This window comes from Betta splendens, chromosome 1 (genome assembly GCF_900634795.4).
Source record: "Betta splendens chromosome 1, fBetSpl5.4, whole genome shotgun sequence".
Taxonomy (NCBI): Eukaryota; Metazoa; Chordata; class Actinopteri; order Anabantiformes; family Osphronemidae; genus Betta; species Betta splendens.
Genome location: NC_040881.3, coordinates 19,054,427 through 19,073,631, shown reverse-complemented (window position 1 = coordinate 19,073,631; position 19,205 = coordinate 19,054,427). Strand labels below are relative to the sequence as shown.

The following is a 19,205-nucleotide window of genomic DNA, read 5'->3' as shown; positions in this document are numbered from 1 at the left end:
CGTGATCTTTGTACCCCCCTCTTCATTGTGAATGTGAGCTTATTAATTTTAAATGTTCCCATGGTGCTCTACGGGTCCATATTAAGGTGAGGCGATGTGTAAGTGTGATCCTGTGTGGTGTCATATTGATGCTATTATGGGGTGTATTCATTTAGTCACCCAAGGCTGAGGTGTGAAATGCGACATCGACTTCCTACATCTTCACTGATATCTGAATCCATATATCTGAAGACTTTAGGGATTAGTGTGGTTCAAGCGAAGGGGCATGAGTGGGAGGCTCAACACACGTGTGGACACTTCTAATCCGTCTCCATCAGGGCTCCCTGAGGCCCATCCCCCAACGGGTCAGCTTTGGGGACGAGGTCCAATGCCATGCATGCAATGCATGGTCCAATGTTCTAAAGCACATGTCGTAATTGGTTCTGATGTGAGCAGTTAGGTGTCCTAATCTTACAGCGTGTACAGGAAGGAACATGGTACAAACCTCAACGCCTTACTGCTGTTGAAGCGTCCTTTGATCCAAACAGGCTGGAGGCAGGCAATAGATGTTCCCTCTCAAAAACTTTGAGCAATGCTCACACTTCTAAGCAATCAGTGAGTTTGGGGTATTTCTGCCTGATTGTTGTTTTGTAGATCTTCATTTAATTATTGTAATTCGGCGTCAGGCTCCGTGCTGGAGCGCAGCAGATGTCAAAAGACACCATGGAAGCGGGGGAGGGAGGGCTGGCTTAGGTGGAGTGGATTGATTTCTATGCTAGTGTTAGCTTAAGTTAGCATGTTGTACGATAGCTTCAGAGACACTGGGACAAATCACAATCTTTGTAACTTGCTGTTAAACCTCACCTTTAGTGACTATTTAATCTCGTTGAATGTCTGCCAGGAACAGGAGGCTTTTATTTTGATAAACTCCCTTCATGTTGGTCCAGTTCAGTTCATAGCCTTAGTTACTACTACTGCTGCTGGAGAACAGACTCCATCATTTTGCAGCTGAAGAGAAATATATATTAAAGGTTGCAGACAGATTTGGCAAGATGGCACCAAATGCTTTTTATACTACACATCTTTTTTTAACTTGTTTTTACAATGACTTATGCAGATAAGACCTGCACCTAAAAGCTGCTGTTCATATAAACCTCACAGGTTTAATGTCTTGTCTGTTTCAGACCTTCATCATTTTTGCAGATTTTTCTTAGTTTGTGCTGCAGCTACAGTAGCTGAACGCACTTTATGTCACATTATGTCGAGTTACAAAACGTTGTCTCTGGAGTAAGGAGGAAATATTCCCACTAAACGTAGTATCTTTCAGCAGACGTAAAGGGAAACACTTCCTCCACAGCGGTTTCAAGGTTTCTAGGAGGAAATAAAACGCTAATGCTGAATTATGTATCTCCTCTGGAAATAGCACACTGGGAAGTGGTTCTTGAAATATTTAAATATTCAGTTCACTGGTTGCTGTGGAAGTTTTTTTGTCCACCTGTGCCAGATTTTGGTTTGTTGTTGTTTGTAACTTTTGCACTTTAACCATTTGCACATTTATTTGCATGGTCATCTTTGGTCTTCACTCATCAGACACTCGACATCTGCTTTAAGAGAAGCAACACACAAACGGCACCACAAACCCAAAAGGTTCTGCTTTCTCATCCTGTGATGTTACTTCTATTCTGTTCTCTTTTCAGACAGGGAAAGTTTAACAAATGTGTGATGCCACCACTACAGTCCATGTATGCTTGTGTAATTACAGCACGTGTGTAATAGCCACATCTGGTTCTGAAAGAAATCCTACAGTTATATCGTTTATGGTTGTCCTAAATTGTGCTGATTGTGCTGAATTGAGGAACTGCAGCCTCAGAAAATAATAAATACGTGGTAAAAGTTCCATAACATATATGGAACCAAATCAAAATGCTCAGTATGCTACATGAATATCAATTATGGTGGAATGAAAAAGTTGAGAAGTTAGATATGGTCCACAACTACACGATGGCGCCCACAAGTCTTTATCAGACCTATCTGTCATGTTACAAGAGACCAGATCACTAAATAAGCCACATTCATCTGTGTACCAGGTTGCATTTTGTTATTACTTAGCTATTCCAGCTACTTTACTTACTTGTAAATGTGTATTTTTTGTGTATTTAAGGAAACAGCCTTTTGTTGATACAGCTGTGCTTATTTGGGACCTGGTTAATCAATGGCTCCAACAGCAGCGTCGCCAAGCATGAACTGTCACATGGATCTGGCCCTTGACCTGTCCACATATACAGTGGACACTTAAGGAATAGTTAGACAGGGTGGCAGAGTGAAGCTGGATGGGTGAGATGATCTGACTGAACCTTGAAGGAGCATCTGCATTTGAACACAGTTCAAAAGTGTCTGGCATGCTATGCCAGACACTTTTGAAACATTGAAAATTGAAAAGAAACTGCAACTTCTGGAAAAAGGTCTGCGTAAGATTGAGATTGTGGAAATCCTTGAAAAGTCAGTAAAAGAATCTCACATGGCTTTAAATATAAACTGCTCTTACTGCAAATACTCCCAGAGCATCCTGAGGCTATTTACCCCTGCTCTGCATGATCACATTCACTTAACATTCATTTCTGCACAGACTTAATAGATTACATTTAGGATGTGAGTGAACACAGTTAACTGTGGAGACTAGTGGTAGGAGAGAAGGACAAATAGATGTTAAGGGAGGGAGGGAGGGGTGGGGGGGCAAGATGAAGCTGCTGGGATAGAGTTAGTGGATTAAAGGTCTCCATAATTACTCCACAACTACTTCACCAACTGGACTCGGAGCTTATACAGTACTTTACGTCACCCGACAAGCTATGTAAGAACAGGACAGTTAGTGTATGTGTGGGTCTCGCTGTTTAGCAGAGAGAAGGACAATAAACTACTGTGAATGAACATTACATGTTCAGTGATGTGGAGGGGACAGTTTTTAATTAACTAACAGGCTTTGGAGGACTGATATTCAATATACTGGCCAGTGCTGAGGACACGAGAGGAGAGACGCGCGCACAGAAGGCCATGCCAACAAAGCACTTCATTCCAGAAATACGAGTAAACCACTCACGACATCAATAAGAAGAGTTATCAACAGCTAAGCGGTGGCTGGGAGGGGCGTCTGGAGCCTGATGTGATTAGGACCCGATGGAACAGCAGCACCATCACATGTGTGTTCTCGCGTATCTTCATGCGTGGACGTCCAGAACCGGCCGGAGCTGCCTCATCGTTCGAATGCTGGTGCACTTTGTGGATTTGTCCTTTTCAACGTGTCTTCAAGGCTTTAAAGGGCCACACACCGTAGCTCCGATGGTTGAGCCACGTTCTCCACTACCACTATGCAGCAGTTGCTAAGGGATGGCGCTGTTGGAACCGAGCACGAGCTGCCCAGTCAGTGGCTACGAGGCACTGTCAAAACCCCAGAGCTCAACCTCATGGACACAGGAGCATCATAACATTTGCCTCATAAAGCAAAGCACCAGATTGAAACAAGTCAAAAACGAATGAAAAGTGCTAAGACAGTGGCTCGAATCAAGTCCTCCCTCACCATGTTGCAGCTCTCACAGGCATCAGTGCTTTGGTGCTGTATTGATTCCACCTTTCAGATGTTCAGAGGCAGCTCTAACTTAGTAAAGCTGCTCAAATGATCCTGATTTTCTAGAAACAATAAATAAGTGATGAGAATGCAGCAGTTTAGGTGGAACGCACGCGAGCGCTGGCGTTGTTGTGACTGCGGTGGTGCCGTACGAGGAGACGTGGCTGTAACACTGAACCCCATCAAGCCAGGAAGCAACGGACAGATTGTCTGAGAAACTGCTGTCTGAAAGTCAAAATACACACTGGCCATCTGGGTGATGTAATTCTGCATGCGCGGTGACGCTGGTGCCATTTTATAGCATTTGGAAAGAGGACGGAGAAAATATTTCAAAGGCGTCACGGAGGACATCAAGGCGTTCAAACACGGAAGCAGAGGCTGTTTGTGCTGGGCTGAGCACCCATCTGTTGCTCCTCCATTCCCCGTCCTTAGACTCCAGCAGGAGCCGTCAGGATATGCTTTTATTAACAAATAGATTTATTTTCCATTCTTTCATTAACTGTGTTTTCCTACACGTGTTCTTTCCATTCTCCACCTCCTGCTCTTCCTCCTTCCATCATCCTGTCTCCATCCTCTTCCCATCATCCACTCCTCTCCTCAGGAGGTATTTATAGAGTGGCTCCGGATGCATCAGCTCCTCTCCTCCGCCGGTCTCTGGCCCACGCCTGCTTCCGTCTTGGCTTGCTTAGTTCATCCTTTGCTTTTTCACTCACTCTTCCACCTCCTCCTTTTCATCCTTTTCATTGTCCTCCCCCACGTTCTCCTTGTAAACGGGCCTGTTTGTTCATGCGCCAGAGATTTTGTTAATCTGGTGTTACTGTAGGAACGGCACCAGGGCACTTTATAAAGTAATGTTTAAGGTCTTACAGAATAAATAACTACATGCAAATTGAAATGAAATGATATTTTTTTCAATGTAAATGACATGAAATTAAAAACAAAAGTGGAAGGGACAAACTCCCTAGGAAGGCGGCCATCTGCCTTGACCGTTGGGGTGAGCACAGGCTGACAGGAGTCTGACAACACCTGTAGATAAGACAGACAGGGCAGTAGTAGCATAACCAGGCATGGTTCTGAACTAGCTTTGACTACAAGCTTTATTATTAAGTGTTACCTTTTTTAAGGTCTTAAGACAAGAACATTTTGATTCATTAGGTCAAGGCTCAGACTCCAATTCCACATCTAGAATGTCAAGGTTGTATACAATGATCTTTTGTAATTTGCAACATATAACATGCCATGAATGGTTGTCTGTCTGTGTGTTGCCCATCACAGGGCAACACACAGACAGACAACCATTTACACACTCACAGGGTTCAAATTAAGATCAAGTTGAGCAAAAGCGGAACGTGTCCTGTCACATTGCGTAACTGCATATTTAGGGAGTCCAGCAGTCACACTTTGTACCTTTTAGTGTTGCGAATCACACCATACTATATGTCATATTTGATGATGGACTGTAAAACTCCATCTGTTATGAAAGTGAGACAGTGGTAGCATTTGCTTAAGGATCTAACAGTGTCCGGCTACACAGAAAGCCATAGCTTTATGTTAATATGACGTGATGAATTGTGGGTTCCTCATAATTACCAGGTCCTCATGGCTGCTCCTTCCTACAGTAATTCAGGCTGGGAACAAACGGTTATTTTTACATGAAGGAGTTGATTGTGCAGGTTTAGCCTGCTGAATGTGTGGAAATGCTAGAAAAGACTGATGGAACCCCAGGCTATACGAACAGGAACAGCTGGTGCACTGACACCCGCTGACACCCAGTGCTTGATGCTGCTACGTTACCATGACAACCAGCCATGTACCCTCTCTTTCTTTTTTACAGCTGTTCCCATGGCGCCTGGGCTTGGCTCAGTCCTTAGACTCCTCTTGGCAGGATAGACAGCTCCTGGAGGTCTGAGGTCACCTTGATGACGTCGCCGTTGCAGCAACGTCATGTTTTTTTTATTCATGTATAGTCTGCTCACTGAGGTTCAGGTCTAGTGTCCATTTGTCATCGTCTAATGAGCCCTATGAGGTCTATGTGTGCTTAGGATTCAGTGCGCTACCAGAGAAAACACAGTAACTGAAGGACTGCAGTTACTGGATGCTTGATATAAAAAATAGAGCTGATGTTTGATGTTGAGCCAAGAGGTTATAGGGCTTGTTGGAAAGTCTGGGTTTGGCAGAACTCACTAAACTTCTTTAGGCAGTTTTGAGCCTTTTTCATTATGTTTATTCACATGAAAAGGTTCATTCAGTTTTTACTCTTCCTTCTCAGCATTCAGCATCGCTAAATAGCCAGTCACGGAGCGATTCAGAGTCGCCTGACTGACCAGGATGAGCCAGGAACGTTGCCAGTCTCCTCCCTCTCCTCAGTGTGTGGCCGCTAGTCTCAGAGCCACACAGGCTTTAGTGAGGAGGAATGCGCACTTGGTCTTTTTTAGAGTTTCTATTCCATGACTTTGTTGGAATTACATAAGACTGCTTTTTAAAGACACGCGATAGCTTAGAGGTTTTCCTTAAGGCACTTGGAGCTCTGCTGGACACTGCTGGACCGCGGCAGGGTCATGGTGGACGACAACTGTTACCCTCATATCTATGACAGCCCAGCCACCGAACACTATAGGCATGAGGACATGTCTTCTTTCAACAGAGCCAGGTGATCAGTACAAATGTTAGATGATGAATCGTTGGCATTTCCGTGCTATGCTAATGCTGTGTTTCCTTGACTGTTCTGTTGCGACAGCATACTGTAGGTGTTTAACATGGCTTGATTTGCAATTCACACTTTGGTTATTTCCATCCCAGGAAGAAGAAGGAGGCAGGAGCAAGGCCACGCGCCACCAGGAGAAACCCTGAGCCCAACACGCATTTCCTGCTTTTCATTTCTACTTTTCTTTTCCCCCCTTCAGGACACTGCACCAGCAGTTTGAGAGCTACAAACAGGAGGTGCGTCGCATCGGGGCGGAGACGCGGCGCCAGCAGACGCAGCAGAAGGACGACACGCCCACCTGTGGCATCTGCCGCAAGACCAAGTTCGCCGACGGCTGCGGCCACCTTTGCTCCTACTGCCAGACCAAGTTCTGCGCTCGCTGCGGAGGCCGGGTGTCTCTGCGCTCCAACAATGTGAGAAAGCCGACCGGCGCCTTTTCCTCCCGCCTCACGGTCATCTCATCCGCTGTCGTACCCGATGCATAGATTAGCCCCTCCGCTTCTGTGTGCTCGTTAACGTCGGCTCGTTTGGCTTCCCGGTCACACTTTGGACACTAAAGTGTATTGGTCCCGTCAGGGCCCTTTTTAAGTTCGAGGCTGTGGAGTTGTTACGTTTGGAAACGCCGAGCTTGTGTAAATGTGAGAGCACACTTGAAACTGCTTATGTGTTGTCCTGTGTCTCAAGCCAAGCATGGCTTTGACAGCGGTGCTCCTCCAAAAAGCACATTGTAGTTCCAGCTGGGACATCTCAAAGGATGAAGGCAACGTCCTCCACCTATTTGCTGTGTTTGTACTACCAGAAAATAGATTAAGAAATGACTACGATCAGGAAGCTGTTACCACAAATGCACGTCTAGTGAGTCATGGGTTTCTAAGAGGCTATGGGCAGACAGTGGAGCCACCGCTCAACCCTACAGGCTGCGAGGATTTGTTACATAAATCCAATTCAATTTGGTTTAAATACACTAGAAGCTAGGGATCAAAACCTTATAGACCGCAAAACTACAAATACATGCATATAGAATATGTGACAGTAGCAGACATACAAGTAGTTAATCATAAGCTATATTATGTTGACCAATCAGAGGAATGCAAGTTCTTCTTAGCAGATTGGATCAGTGAGTATCCATCCATAAACCATCATGCTTGGGCTATTTTAAGGCCCGGCTCTTTTTTCCACCGAGCGTCCTCTGGGATTTTCTCCAACTGGAGAGAAAGCAGCTCCTCCTGGGTGTCTTACCTGGCGATCGTCTGTCCACCCCTCGGCCTGCTGCTCTGCAATCTGTTCAGGATCTGCCCAGCCCAACCTGGACACAAACCCAAAGGCCACTGAGAATAGGGATAGAGTGATTGGTGAAGCCAATATTATTACTTTAACAGCAGGCAGGCTGTCACCTGCATACAAAGGTAGAAATATGAAATGAATTTGAATTTTTGAATTCATGTTTAAAGTGAAGGATGCAGAGTATGGAATAAATGACTCTATCAACAAGTCTGTCCATATCTGTAAAAGCAGAGATTAGGACACAAAAATCAGAATCTCTTAACTCATTGTGTAATTAAACCAGGGACTGTACTCTCTGGTGTGGGTGGGAGGCGAGTTGTGTCACTGCTCGCTTCGACAGGCCAAGCAGAACAACACATAGAAACGTGTGAGCTTTGTTTCACTCTCCTGTAACTCTGTGCGTGTTTGCACTATGTGTTATTGCCTTTAAAAAATACATCTGAACAGCAAGCAGTTATATTTTCTCAGGCAGGGTCGAGTGGTCCCAATAACACAGCAAAGAAAATAATCACCTATCTGTCAAAAATGTCTAATATTAAGTATACTAATGATACAATGATATTACATTCCTTAACATTTGTAATTATCTTTCTGTCACAGTCCAAAAAACTATCAAATACTAATGTTAATGCCTGTACAGTACCACAGAAAGAACCTTTGGACTATAGGCGCCCTAGTGCAATAATACATATATAGTATTACCAAAACCAAATTTGACTGTATTAGAGCTCAATAAAATAAAGATTATAGGAGAACCACAATAAGAAATCATTTCTGATTTGGAACTAACAATCTTGCTGTAATAATCTATAGGTTTTCATGACACAGCAGATTTGTGCAGTGCTGCCCTGTGTCCTGCAGAAGGCATCCCAGCAACGTGCCACAATAAAAGCCCTGATTAGACCACAAAGCAAATTGTTCTCAGACAGAATTAACAGAAGGAGCCGCAATATTAGATCAACAACAAAGACACAAAATATTGGAAAATATCTGTTTTGTGACTATATGATATTATAGAAAAGTGTTTTAGTAGAAGTAAGTAAGGTTTGGTATGTGCTCCATGCGGCTTGTGGTGCCTCATTTTCCTCTTGATGCCAAGAAGCGGTGACACTTTCTGGTGTTGCCCCATCATGAGTCACACCGAGGTCACGCGAGCTGGGTCGTGCATGCTGCTACACCCTCACATGTCACATTCGCATCCTGTCGTTCCCTTGGCCTCACACCTTGTTTCTGAATATGATGTGTGTCACTAATGCAGAATGTAATTAACAACTGTTTGCACCACGTCCCCCTTTCCCCCTTTTCTCTTTCATCTCTGCTACCATGATATCCCCTCTTTGCATCCCCACTTCTGTTTTCTTAATTATCGTGCATTTCTTGCATTTCTTTCACTTCCCTTTCTCGCTCTACTTCCTCCCTCACCCTTTTGGCTCTTACTGCTACCTGGACTGCATGCCACAAAAGGAGGACAAAGTGGTTAGCATCTTTTTTGTGTGTTTTCACTGTGCTGTGAATGTGATGTTTGCGCCTCCTGAGCTTAGAAATGCTGGCTGTGTTCAAATGTGGAGCTGAAATCTCTCTCGTGTATTAACTCTTGACTTGGACCCCGGAAAGGTGAATTTAAATGAGTTTCTACCATTTTGGCCTGACTTTTCTGTTTGAACAAGATGTGTTGACAAAAGCAACAATATCAGCGGCTGACAAGACTAAGCCGAACAAATTGTGTAATTGTGTCCACAGCAGGTTTGTTCCATAGCGTGAACCAAGACTAACTCTGTGTCCGTTATCTGTCTCTTCCCATGCAAAGTGTCTCATAGTGAAGGACAGGGTAAGGCTTCCTGGGTGATGGATTTTGATGCATGGGTCACCACTGTTGTCTCCCCTTCACATCCGGGTCTGTTCTCATTCACAGCATCAGATCATCCAATCTGAATTCAGACTCATACTGAGTTTGTCCAACAGTAATGTGTAGACGAGCATCCCAAGGGCGGCGTGGCTCCTGCATCACGCCTCTAATTCTGAGAATGAATGCAGACCCGACAGATTAAGCAGGCAGAGCAAGCATGAGCCCCAGTGTACTGTAGGCCGTCTGCAGGAGTATCCGACCCACCCTGAACCCTCTTCCTCTGGCTGTAGGCACGGTTGTGTTAGGAGAAAAATCACAACACCCCGGTACAAACACTAATGCCCAAAGGAGGACGACGGGATGGATTGGCATTTCAGCATTTTATCTCAATGCATAATGAAAACACTCATGCATGAGTTCCCAGCCTGTGTGTGTTTGAGACCACACCAGCCTTGCCACTGGGAGACGGGCAGAGCCCAGGTGTACACTGTTACAAACTGTTATACAATGTTAGACGTTGTTCGCTTAATACTAATGCTTAGTGATTGTTGAAGGTTACGTCACATCATTGCGAGTTTAACATTTCATTTTCCAAAATAGTGACAATGTAAGAAATGAATTAGACAAAGTTTAGTGACGAAAACGAGCTGCCGTTGTAACGGAGTCTCATGTCTGAATCCAAGAGAGCACGTGTCTACTTTGTAAACATGCTAGGAAGTGATGGGATCTCCTAAAACTGTTACCTGTTCCCATGTTTGGCAGTGAAAGAGAAGAACCTCAAACGCTATACAGTACATGTCTGATATTTACTATTCATGTAAGCTTAACATATTTATGTAACGTTCAACCTCAACATATTTTTTACTGACTGAGTTAGTGCCATTTGTTTTATGCCAAATTCAGGCATGTGTTGTTACTTTCACATCACCATACTGATTGAAGTTGAACACTTTAGAATAGATGCCTGTTTGAGCAGGTCGGGGGGCGAGAGGCAGGGTTTAGAGGCTATGACTCACTCATGCTTTAACTGAATGATTAAAGACAGAGAAATGGGAAATGTACGATTTAGAGTATCTGAAACCAACCAACCAATTGGAAAGTTAGCGAATATTATCAAATTCTGGAGCTAAAAGTAACATATTGGAACATTTTCCAAAGCCAACACATCACTGGAAATGGAGAGTTTCTAGTTTACGCTTGATGTTGAGCTAAGCTGCCATCAAGATATATATGTACTGTATAGTGTAGACTTCTAGCCTATACTGAACCATAGTGATCTTTATTGAGAATGGGACTTGAAGGGGTCCAGCTCCATCAGGACTGTGGTGAGGTCATTTCTTGTGCTTCGGCTTTGAAGGAAGATGTCAAGGGACTTCCTTAAACAGGCTCCAGCTCCAGATGTAGCGCTGAGGGTCTGTCTTCTGCATAGAGGAGGACTGCCTCCCAGTGGAGCGCAGACACTGGGTAGGTCAGGCTGCTGTTAATGTTGTCCATCCATCCATCCATTTTCAACTGCTTATCCGGGGCCAGAACGCGGGGGCAGCAGCCTGAGCAAAGAGTTTCAGACCCTTTTTTTAGCTCTTCCAGTGAGACCCCAAGACATTCCCAGGCCAGCGAGTTTTTGCCTCCACAACAGCTGCAGCATGCTTGGCCTGTAGGTACTCGTCAGCTGCCTCAGGAGTCATCCAGACCGGACAGGACTCCTTCTTCAGCTTGATGGCATCCCTTACCTCTAGCGTCCACCGCCGAGTTACCACCACGACAGGCACAGGAGACCCGGCCGCATTGACAATGGAGGTGGAGAACATGGTCCACTCAGACTATGTCTCCAGCCTCCCTCAGAAACTGGTTGAAGCTCTCCCGAGTTAAGTCCCTCTGACAGAGGGTTCAGCCAACAGACCCTCACGATAGGTTTGGGCCTGCCAAGTCATTCCAGCCTCCTTCCCTGCCAGCAGATCCTACTCACCACCACGTGGTGATCGGTTGACAGCTCAGCCCCTCTCTTCACCTGAGTGTCCAAAACATATGGCCGAAGGTCAACGACAGTGAGTGACCTACAGTATCCCTGACTCGAAGGCGCAGGGAAACGACCCCTGGGAAAAGCTCCAGCACATGGCGGCTAAGCTGGGGAGCTATGAGCAAGCCCACACCAGTCGCCGCCTCTCACCACAGACAACTCCAGAGTGGAAGAGGGTCCAGCCCCTCTCAGGGGGTTGGGTTCCAGAGCCCAGGCTATGTGTGGAGGTGAGCCCGACTATATGTATTTCTAGCCAGTACAGCTCAACCTCCTGCATAAGCTCAGGCTCCTTCTCCCTCAGTGACGTAACATTCCATGTCACGATAGCCAGATTGGTTATTCAGGGATTGGGTCGCCGAGGCTCTCGTCTTTAAGTGCTGCCAATCCACTATGCACTGGCCCCCTACAGCTCCTCTTGCGGGTGGTGGGTCCACCTGAGGACGGTTCCACGCCGCTCCTCCAGGCTGTGCCCGGTCGTGCCCCCTGAGAATAGGCCCGGCCAACAGGCGCTCACATGCGAGACCCAACCCTGGGCCTGGCTCCAGGGTGGGGATGGGGGGCTGTTAGTGTCGTCAGAGTCTTTATTTGCATGGATCTTAGTCTGTCCACAGAGATTTGAGTTGGCCTTTCCAATAGCCTGGTTTGTGTTTACTTTGTGTTTGGTCTGCCACTAACCACAATATAGGACTAACACACATGCTCTGATTCACACTGATACAACCACACAGCGTCTGGCTCGCTCACTGCATCAAGCTGACGCTGCACTTTTCACCAGAAGGGAGGATGCTCTCCATAATCTCAGTCATGCAGTATTAGATGACTAACCTACTGCTCTCGTCCTACTCACACTCCATTCCTCCACACGCCACACAGCTCTATATCTACTGCGTGTCTCTGTTTATTTTAAGGCCCCCTCTAAAATGGCAACACTACAGTATAGCCACAATCCAAGACAAGAGCGTGGTCAGACTGGGCCATAAGATAGTCAACCTTTGGACTAAAGAAGGTCTTCTAGTACTAATCTATGTAAACTATAAAATTAAAAAATGTAATCACAGCAAAAGATCTTTCACATATTTATCTGATGAATAACATTAATAAAGAATTAAACAACAGATTTGTAAGAATTTTGGACTACATAGAGTTTTTGTTGCAGAAACATCATTCCATATGAAAACTGCAAGCTATGTGATCACACGCAAATCAGCCTCACTTGATTCAAAACTACTATACAATTGCTACTGTAGAATACAATTGCTACTGTAACTTCTAGCTAAAAAAGTTAGGACATAAATGTACGGTCCTTAATCCACGTTGCTTTTGGATGCTTTTGGAATATTATGTTAATTTTTTACAATTCCAAATTTAGTGGTTTCCTTCAAGTCTAATAAAGCAGATGGACAGAGTTGTTTCTTTAAAGCTATGACCATAAATACAGCCACAGCAGGAGCCTTTCTTTCCACTCAGCACATGTGTCCTGCTTGCAGAGTTGATCTACTGCCTTATTAGGCCAAATGGAGCATTATGTCTTTTGTAGTCATAATTCTTCCCCCCTTACAGGATTTATTGTTCCCTGACTTATGGACCTCGCTCTTGCCCGTATGCCATTTTCTTTAAATGTATGGATGTGTGCTGAGTGGAGGAGGAACGCTGGAGGGCAGGAGATGGGAGAGAGCTTCATGAGTGACATGTGTGTGGTGTCAAGTCAGTCATGTAGGTCAGCTGAGCTACAAGATGAGAAGAATGAGTACCAGGAAGGCAAGTGGGAAATACAGTAGTTAATTGGGGAAGGACAAGAGCAGCACAGAGAGGCAGGAAGCTGAGGTGATGATTTTGCCTGTTTCCATTTAACTTCACCAAAAAAAACTTCCAAGCCAGTGTTTCTTGAGCATTCCCCAATTTCTCCCAGCTCTTATGCAGTTTTTTGTTGACATCATATTCAAAATTAATGAATGTTTGCAAAAAACTTGATATGATTTTCATATCAGCAATTAGTAGCAGATCCAGACAGCTGTACCTGGGTAGTATTGTGAGCTTATCATCATGTCCATACATTAGTTTATAATGCTAGAAGGCAGATTGTTCCCTGTAGTCTGCCTATTAAATAAGTAGCTGCAAAATGTACTAAATGGGGAGAAAAATGCTGAAAGTCTAATTTCCATTTTAAAAAATAAGTAAAAGTGAAAAAAAGATAACAACAACTAAACAACTAAATAAATTGGTACCTGGGGTATTTGAGTGGTGCAGAAAGGGGGTCGTAGGCCAGAAGTTATGAATTGTGTGTCAGCTGATGATGAGTTGAATAATGCTGAGGAGCTGAGAGGATTATGGGCCTCTGCTAATCTGTGGTCCTTTCGATGAGGTAAAGGAGAGAGGAGGAGCGTGCAGTGTGTGGCTGACAGCTGTGCGCCGTGTGGCCAGCTGATTTACTTCAGATTGGTCTGGACATGCGCCAGCGAGGATTCAATCAGGGTGTGATGAATGCCGGAGGCTAACTGCTACCGACCGCTAGCTACTGAACTACTGGCTGTCAGGGAGCAACGTTTTGGGATTTCCATGGGTGTTTTGTTTGCAACCCGTCTAAGTTTCTGCCGTTGAATTTAAAGGATGAGTGTGTTTCGCTCTCTGCTTTGGATTTATGTGCTGAAAAACAGACCACTGGGATTATAAATACGAAGAGAGACAAATCCGGTGCCGTCGGAAAGGATGCGGTTTTCAGTAGCCATGGGTACATGTGAGTATGTGAGGTGGTCTCTGGGCTGTACATGTACAGTAATGTCTTTGTTTCCCTACGTGTCAGTGAAATCACTCGTGCAGAACACTGACCTGCAGACAGTCGCTGCTTGCTTGTGACAGGACAATGCTTTTATGTGCTTTGGAAGAAATGTAGAGCTCAACACAATTGAACAATTACAATGAATATGCTAAAATCACATTTCACAGCTAGACAGGTATTTAAACATACATAGGCACTGGAGTACTCATTATGGGATACGAGACACTGCTCCATGAAAAATGACAGATGCATTTGATTGGTTGCTGTTGTATGAATCCTGTTGGTTTTGTGTCCCTTGTTTATCAGGTATCTTAATCATTTAGATGCTTAGTTTGATGTTGCTAAATCAAACGTGCAAATGATTATTTCCTTTGAACCCCCTAGGTAATGTGGGTTTGCAACCTGTGCCGTAAACAGCAGGAGATACTTACCAAATCAGGAGAATGGTTTTCGGGCTCAGGGGTGCGGCCTGGAGGCCCAGGCGCCTCCTTGAACAGCCCAGCCACGGGAGGTGAGGCCCAGCGGGACAGGAAGCTTCTCCGCTCCAGGTCCCAAGCTCCGCCGTCCAGCGCCAACACCAACGCAGGGCTGGAAAGGACTAAGCCCACTCCTGGTGTCACCGCCTTCAAGGGCGCTGACACTATGTCTGGCTCCCGCTCCCAAAGTGAACCACCTCGAGAAAAGTAGGACAATAATAGACACACACTGAGCAAAAGATGTGTCACTGAACTCTGTTGGATGTTATGTGTGTAGCCTGTCTCCTTTTGTGTTACCCCTTATTGTAAGACAAAGCTATGAGGCTTAGCATATTTATGATTGCAACATATTAATAATAATAATAGTATGATATATATTGTCTTGCAGGAAAAGACCAGTTTCCCTCCATGAGCAGAATGGTAAGGGGGGCCTGGGACGTGCCAGCAGCCGGAGGCCTGCTGGGAACTTGCCGTCTCAGTCGTCCCTGGATGAGAGATTGGGCCCAGGGGACAGAGGTGAGAGGCGGCTGGGAGACGGACGGAGGCTGGAGAAAATCCATTCACGGGACTATGAGGATGGAGAGGAGACCATGGGTCGTTCGGACGCACATCGGAGACGGCCAGAGGATGAGGAGCAAAGAGAGCGGCAGCGGCGCGAGGAGGAGTTCCAGAATCGGTATCGTAGTGACCCTAACCTCGCTAGGTACCCGGTGAAACCACAGAAGGAGGAGCAGGAGATGCGCATGCATGCCAAAGTGTCCAAAGTACGCCATGAGCGACGACACAGTGACCTAGCGATCAATGAGGTGGGATTAGGACCTGGTGACGGAGGAGGTGGGGTAGGGAGCCCAGGTATTGGAGGCGAGGTACCTGAAAATCGTCTGAGAAGAGGTGGAGGTGGAGAGGCTCAATGCAAGTTCCTTCTGGAAAACCACAGAGTAGGCTCTGTGGAGAGGACCGTGGGGGTTGGTGGGGAGGCTCCACCTGCAGGAGGTGGAGTGAGATCAGGCCTCCAACCTGAAGGATCGCTTCCTCCCGACTGGGCCCCGAACAAGGTCCGACTAGAACCCGGTTCAACGCGGATGCCGAGGGACAAAGGTGAAGACAGCCTGCTCAGGAAGGACTCTCAGAGCTCGGACCAGTCGGAGTCTCTGCGGCCGCCCCCCCCACGATCGTACAAAAGCAAGCGTGGAGTCAACAAGAGGCAGATGTCCATCAGCAGCTCAGAGGAAGAAGGCGGCTCCACGCCGGAGTATACCAGCTGTGAGGACGTGGACATGGAAAGCGTCAGCGAGAAAGGTCAGTCAAGCAGATGTGCTCACTCCCAACGCTTACTAAGCTAAATTTATCCCTGGTTACACAGTTGCTCACACGTTCCCGTCACCAACTTGCTTGCATGAAACAGTTTTTGTTTTCTCTCAACCTTTTAAAGTTTTTTTCTAACTAACCAAAACTTGATAGTAAGCTGCTGCAGCTCTCACCCGTCTCACTCATATAATCATTACTGAGGCTAAAGGCCTAATTTGATCTCTAATCATTTACCAGGATAGTTGAATGTATAAATAGAAGCTGCTTGGTTAAATAACTAATTGTAAAATAGCCCGCAGTCTATATTAAATAAAATCCAGCTAAAGTATGAGACTTAAAATTAAACTCATTTTCATGTATGTCTATTTGCTGCCTATCTTTTATTGCCATATTTCTTAGCCCTGGCTTATAAAACAGCTTTGGTAGTGAAGTAAAAAAAGCCAAAGATATCGAGGCTCACAAGATTATTTTGATACCAACACATTGCTAAATTGGGACTGTAAAACTATATGATAAGTATACACAGTGTATTACTATCCTCATGTGTCATCTAAACCTCTGTGCAGCGCTAAACCCTGCTGCTCTTAGGACAGCTCTCATTTATTTGTAGAGTCCGTGTGATTGAGGCCAACAGATTTGTAGAATTAGGTCAGTGGCTCACCGGCTACGTAATGCTCCGCGAGCGGCCAGATGCGGCAGCCAACCACGTATCACTGTCTGAAATCTAGTCTTCCCGTGGCTGCACGCTGCCCCCCCAGGTCCGCGGTACCTGTGCTGAAACCAGCTCCTGTAGGTGGGAGTGTCTGGGTTCAGAAGGCAGGAGGTGCAGCACGGGCTGCTGTGCTCTGCCAGATTATCTCCTCCACCAGTCACAGAAGGGGCATGTTCCAGATGTTTTAATCCAGATTACCATCATTTAGGGACTGATGATGGTTAGATGGTGCGGATCGGGATTATTAGCTGTTTTAAACACTTTTTATCCAGCTAGGCCTCCAAATGCTGTCTTCTTAACACTAACTGAAGCAGGAAGCTGTTCTTTTAAGATAATGTGATGTAAATACTGTATGCCCTTTATGATATTACCCATTTTACTAGTGAGATCTTTCAGTATACTGTAGTTGTAACCAGACTGTGTTTCAGATTCCACTATTTCAATCTTATCTTTACAGAAATAATAAAAGCCGACTGTCTCATTCGTCCCCAGGGGGTTGGTCCATGTTAAAGGGATTGATTCTTTTTGGAACAGGGCAGGGAGTCCAGGGAGCATCCACCCAGGTCTCCTCATGCCTTGTTAGCGGTTAAATGTCCTCTTCCTTTTTCTTTAATGAAATAATAGTTGGATGATTTAATGACGCAGGAACTTTAACTATAAGTGAGTTGTAGAAATAAAGCGAAGGCACATATTGAGTGTAACAGGGTTACTGGACATCCTTGGTTTCCAAAGAAAAACAATGTGATGATGGTGCTGAGGAACTGGAGGCAAAAATCAGCTGTTGACAGAGAGACGGCTTGTTTTAATCACTTGTTTGCCTACGTCTGAGACATGTGTTGTATATGTAAGATTCCTCTGATTGTATTAGTGACTGGCGATTAACAGGAAATTCATTTACTAGTATCATGTCAATGGCTCCAAATGACTTTTATTTTAAAACAAACATACAAACAACGTACAAACATCTTTTTAGAAACAATCAGAAACATTTTTCCATCCATATTTGATCATAAATGTTTTCAGGGCATGTTATGCTGCTTTAATCTAGTAATGTTGTTTTATTAAGGCGTTATAATGACTTGTACGTACATGTAGCAGATTCAATTTAATAATTTAATGTTAATGCAGAAACCTTATTATTCCTTGAATTTGGGGCATCAGGTTTTTTTCTAAAGCTGAAACCATGCTTCTAGTCAAACACCAGATGTCAATTTAATGAGTTAATAATTATGATTATTAACAATAACAAATTTCCTTGATAGAATCAAATCAGTCTCTAATGTCATGAATTCTTGTCACAGTTTAGTGACACCGATATTAATCTACTGTAGTAATACTGGATATGTAAATGAAATAATCTAAAAATAATAATATAAAAACATTCAAAACAAGAAATGCGATTTATCAGCAATGCATGAACAGAGAATAGAATGTTGGTGAATGAGTGTCTGTGTGTGTGTTGAACGATAATGTTAATGGCAATTAATGAACATATGTGAACACAATGACAGAAAACACAACAATCAGCAATGGGTGAATGAATGGATAAATGCATAAAGGATGGTCAATACCTAAGTGTGTGATGGCTTTGAGAAACACCCAGAATTCTCAGAGAATTAGAGATGTTTGTCTTGCCTTAGTTTGGAGCTGTAGGCTGCTGCACAGCAAGGCGTGCCCTCTCTGATCCAGGTGCCACGGCCTCTGGGCCAGGAATCATCGCCTGCGGTGAAAGTTGCGGTCGGCCAGCCAGGTTGAATGGTCAGGGTCCAAGGTGTCTCAAAGTGGCAGCACTACTTAAATCAGCCCAAAAGGAAACTGTCTGGAATAAAAATTAAAAAAACTAATTCAATCAACGTAGTAAGTAAAATATGGACTGTTGATTCTAGTTCAGCTAGAAGTAAAGAAAAGTAATGTGACCCAAAAAGAAATGTGAAACAAGTTTGAAGATAGAGGGAATTCCTAAAAGTAGTAGAAGACATAATATTAGAAAAAGCATTTCCACTAGAGTGTCACTTGTTAAAATACCCCAGAGGGGTAGTGGTCACTTTGAGGTGGAGAAAGGTGTTCAACCAGTGGTGAAAAGTTCCACCCCTTCAGATCAGGTATCAAACTATTTGATTTGGTTTGACCCTAAATTTAGGATAACTAAGCTTTTCTCTTGTCATCAAGCTCAAAGTTCCATCACACCATAGTACAATACACATGCAACCATCATTTTGGCACTCAAATAAACAGAGAAATCAGAATGATTAAAGAGCAAAAATAAATGCATAGATTATTAAGGTTTTATACGTGGTACTTTAAAACGCGGTAACAAATGAAATGTTATTCCATGATGAATGGTCACTGTGTAACACTAAGTCAACAATAAAGCATACACATATAACAATTGCAAGCAACATCAAATTATAAATGTACGATGCACAGATTAAAAGAAGATGAATATCTTTAATTCAACTTTATAATTTTACACAAAGAAAA

At 44.4% G+C, this 19,205-nt stretch overlaps 1 protein-coding gene across 1 annotated transcript in view; it reads left to right on the top strand.

The window, feature by feature from the left end:
- The window catches only part of LOC114855322 (regulating synaptic membrane exocytosis protein 1), a 42,962-nt gene that overhangs the window by 3,520 nt on the left and 20,237 nt on the right, over positions 1 to 19,205 (top strand). Inside the window, 4 exon segments of the mRNA XM_055507195.1 lie at positions 6,505 to 6,718; positions 9,397 to 9,417; positions 14,613 to 14,911; positions 15,093 to 16,003. Of these exon segments, the coding sequence (XP_055363170.1) occupies positions 6,505 to 6,718; positions 9,397 to 9,417; positions 14,613 to 14,911; positions 15,093 to 16,003 (1,445 nt within the window).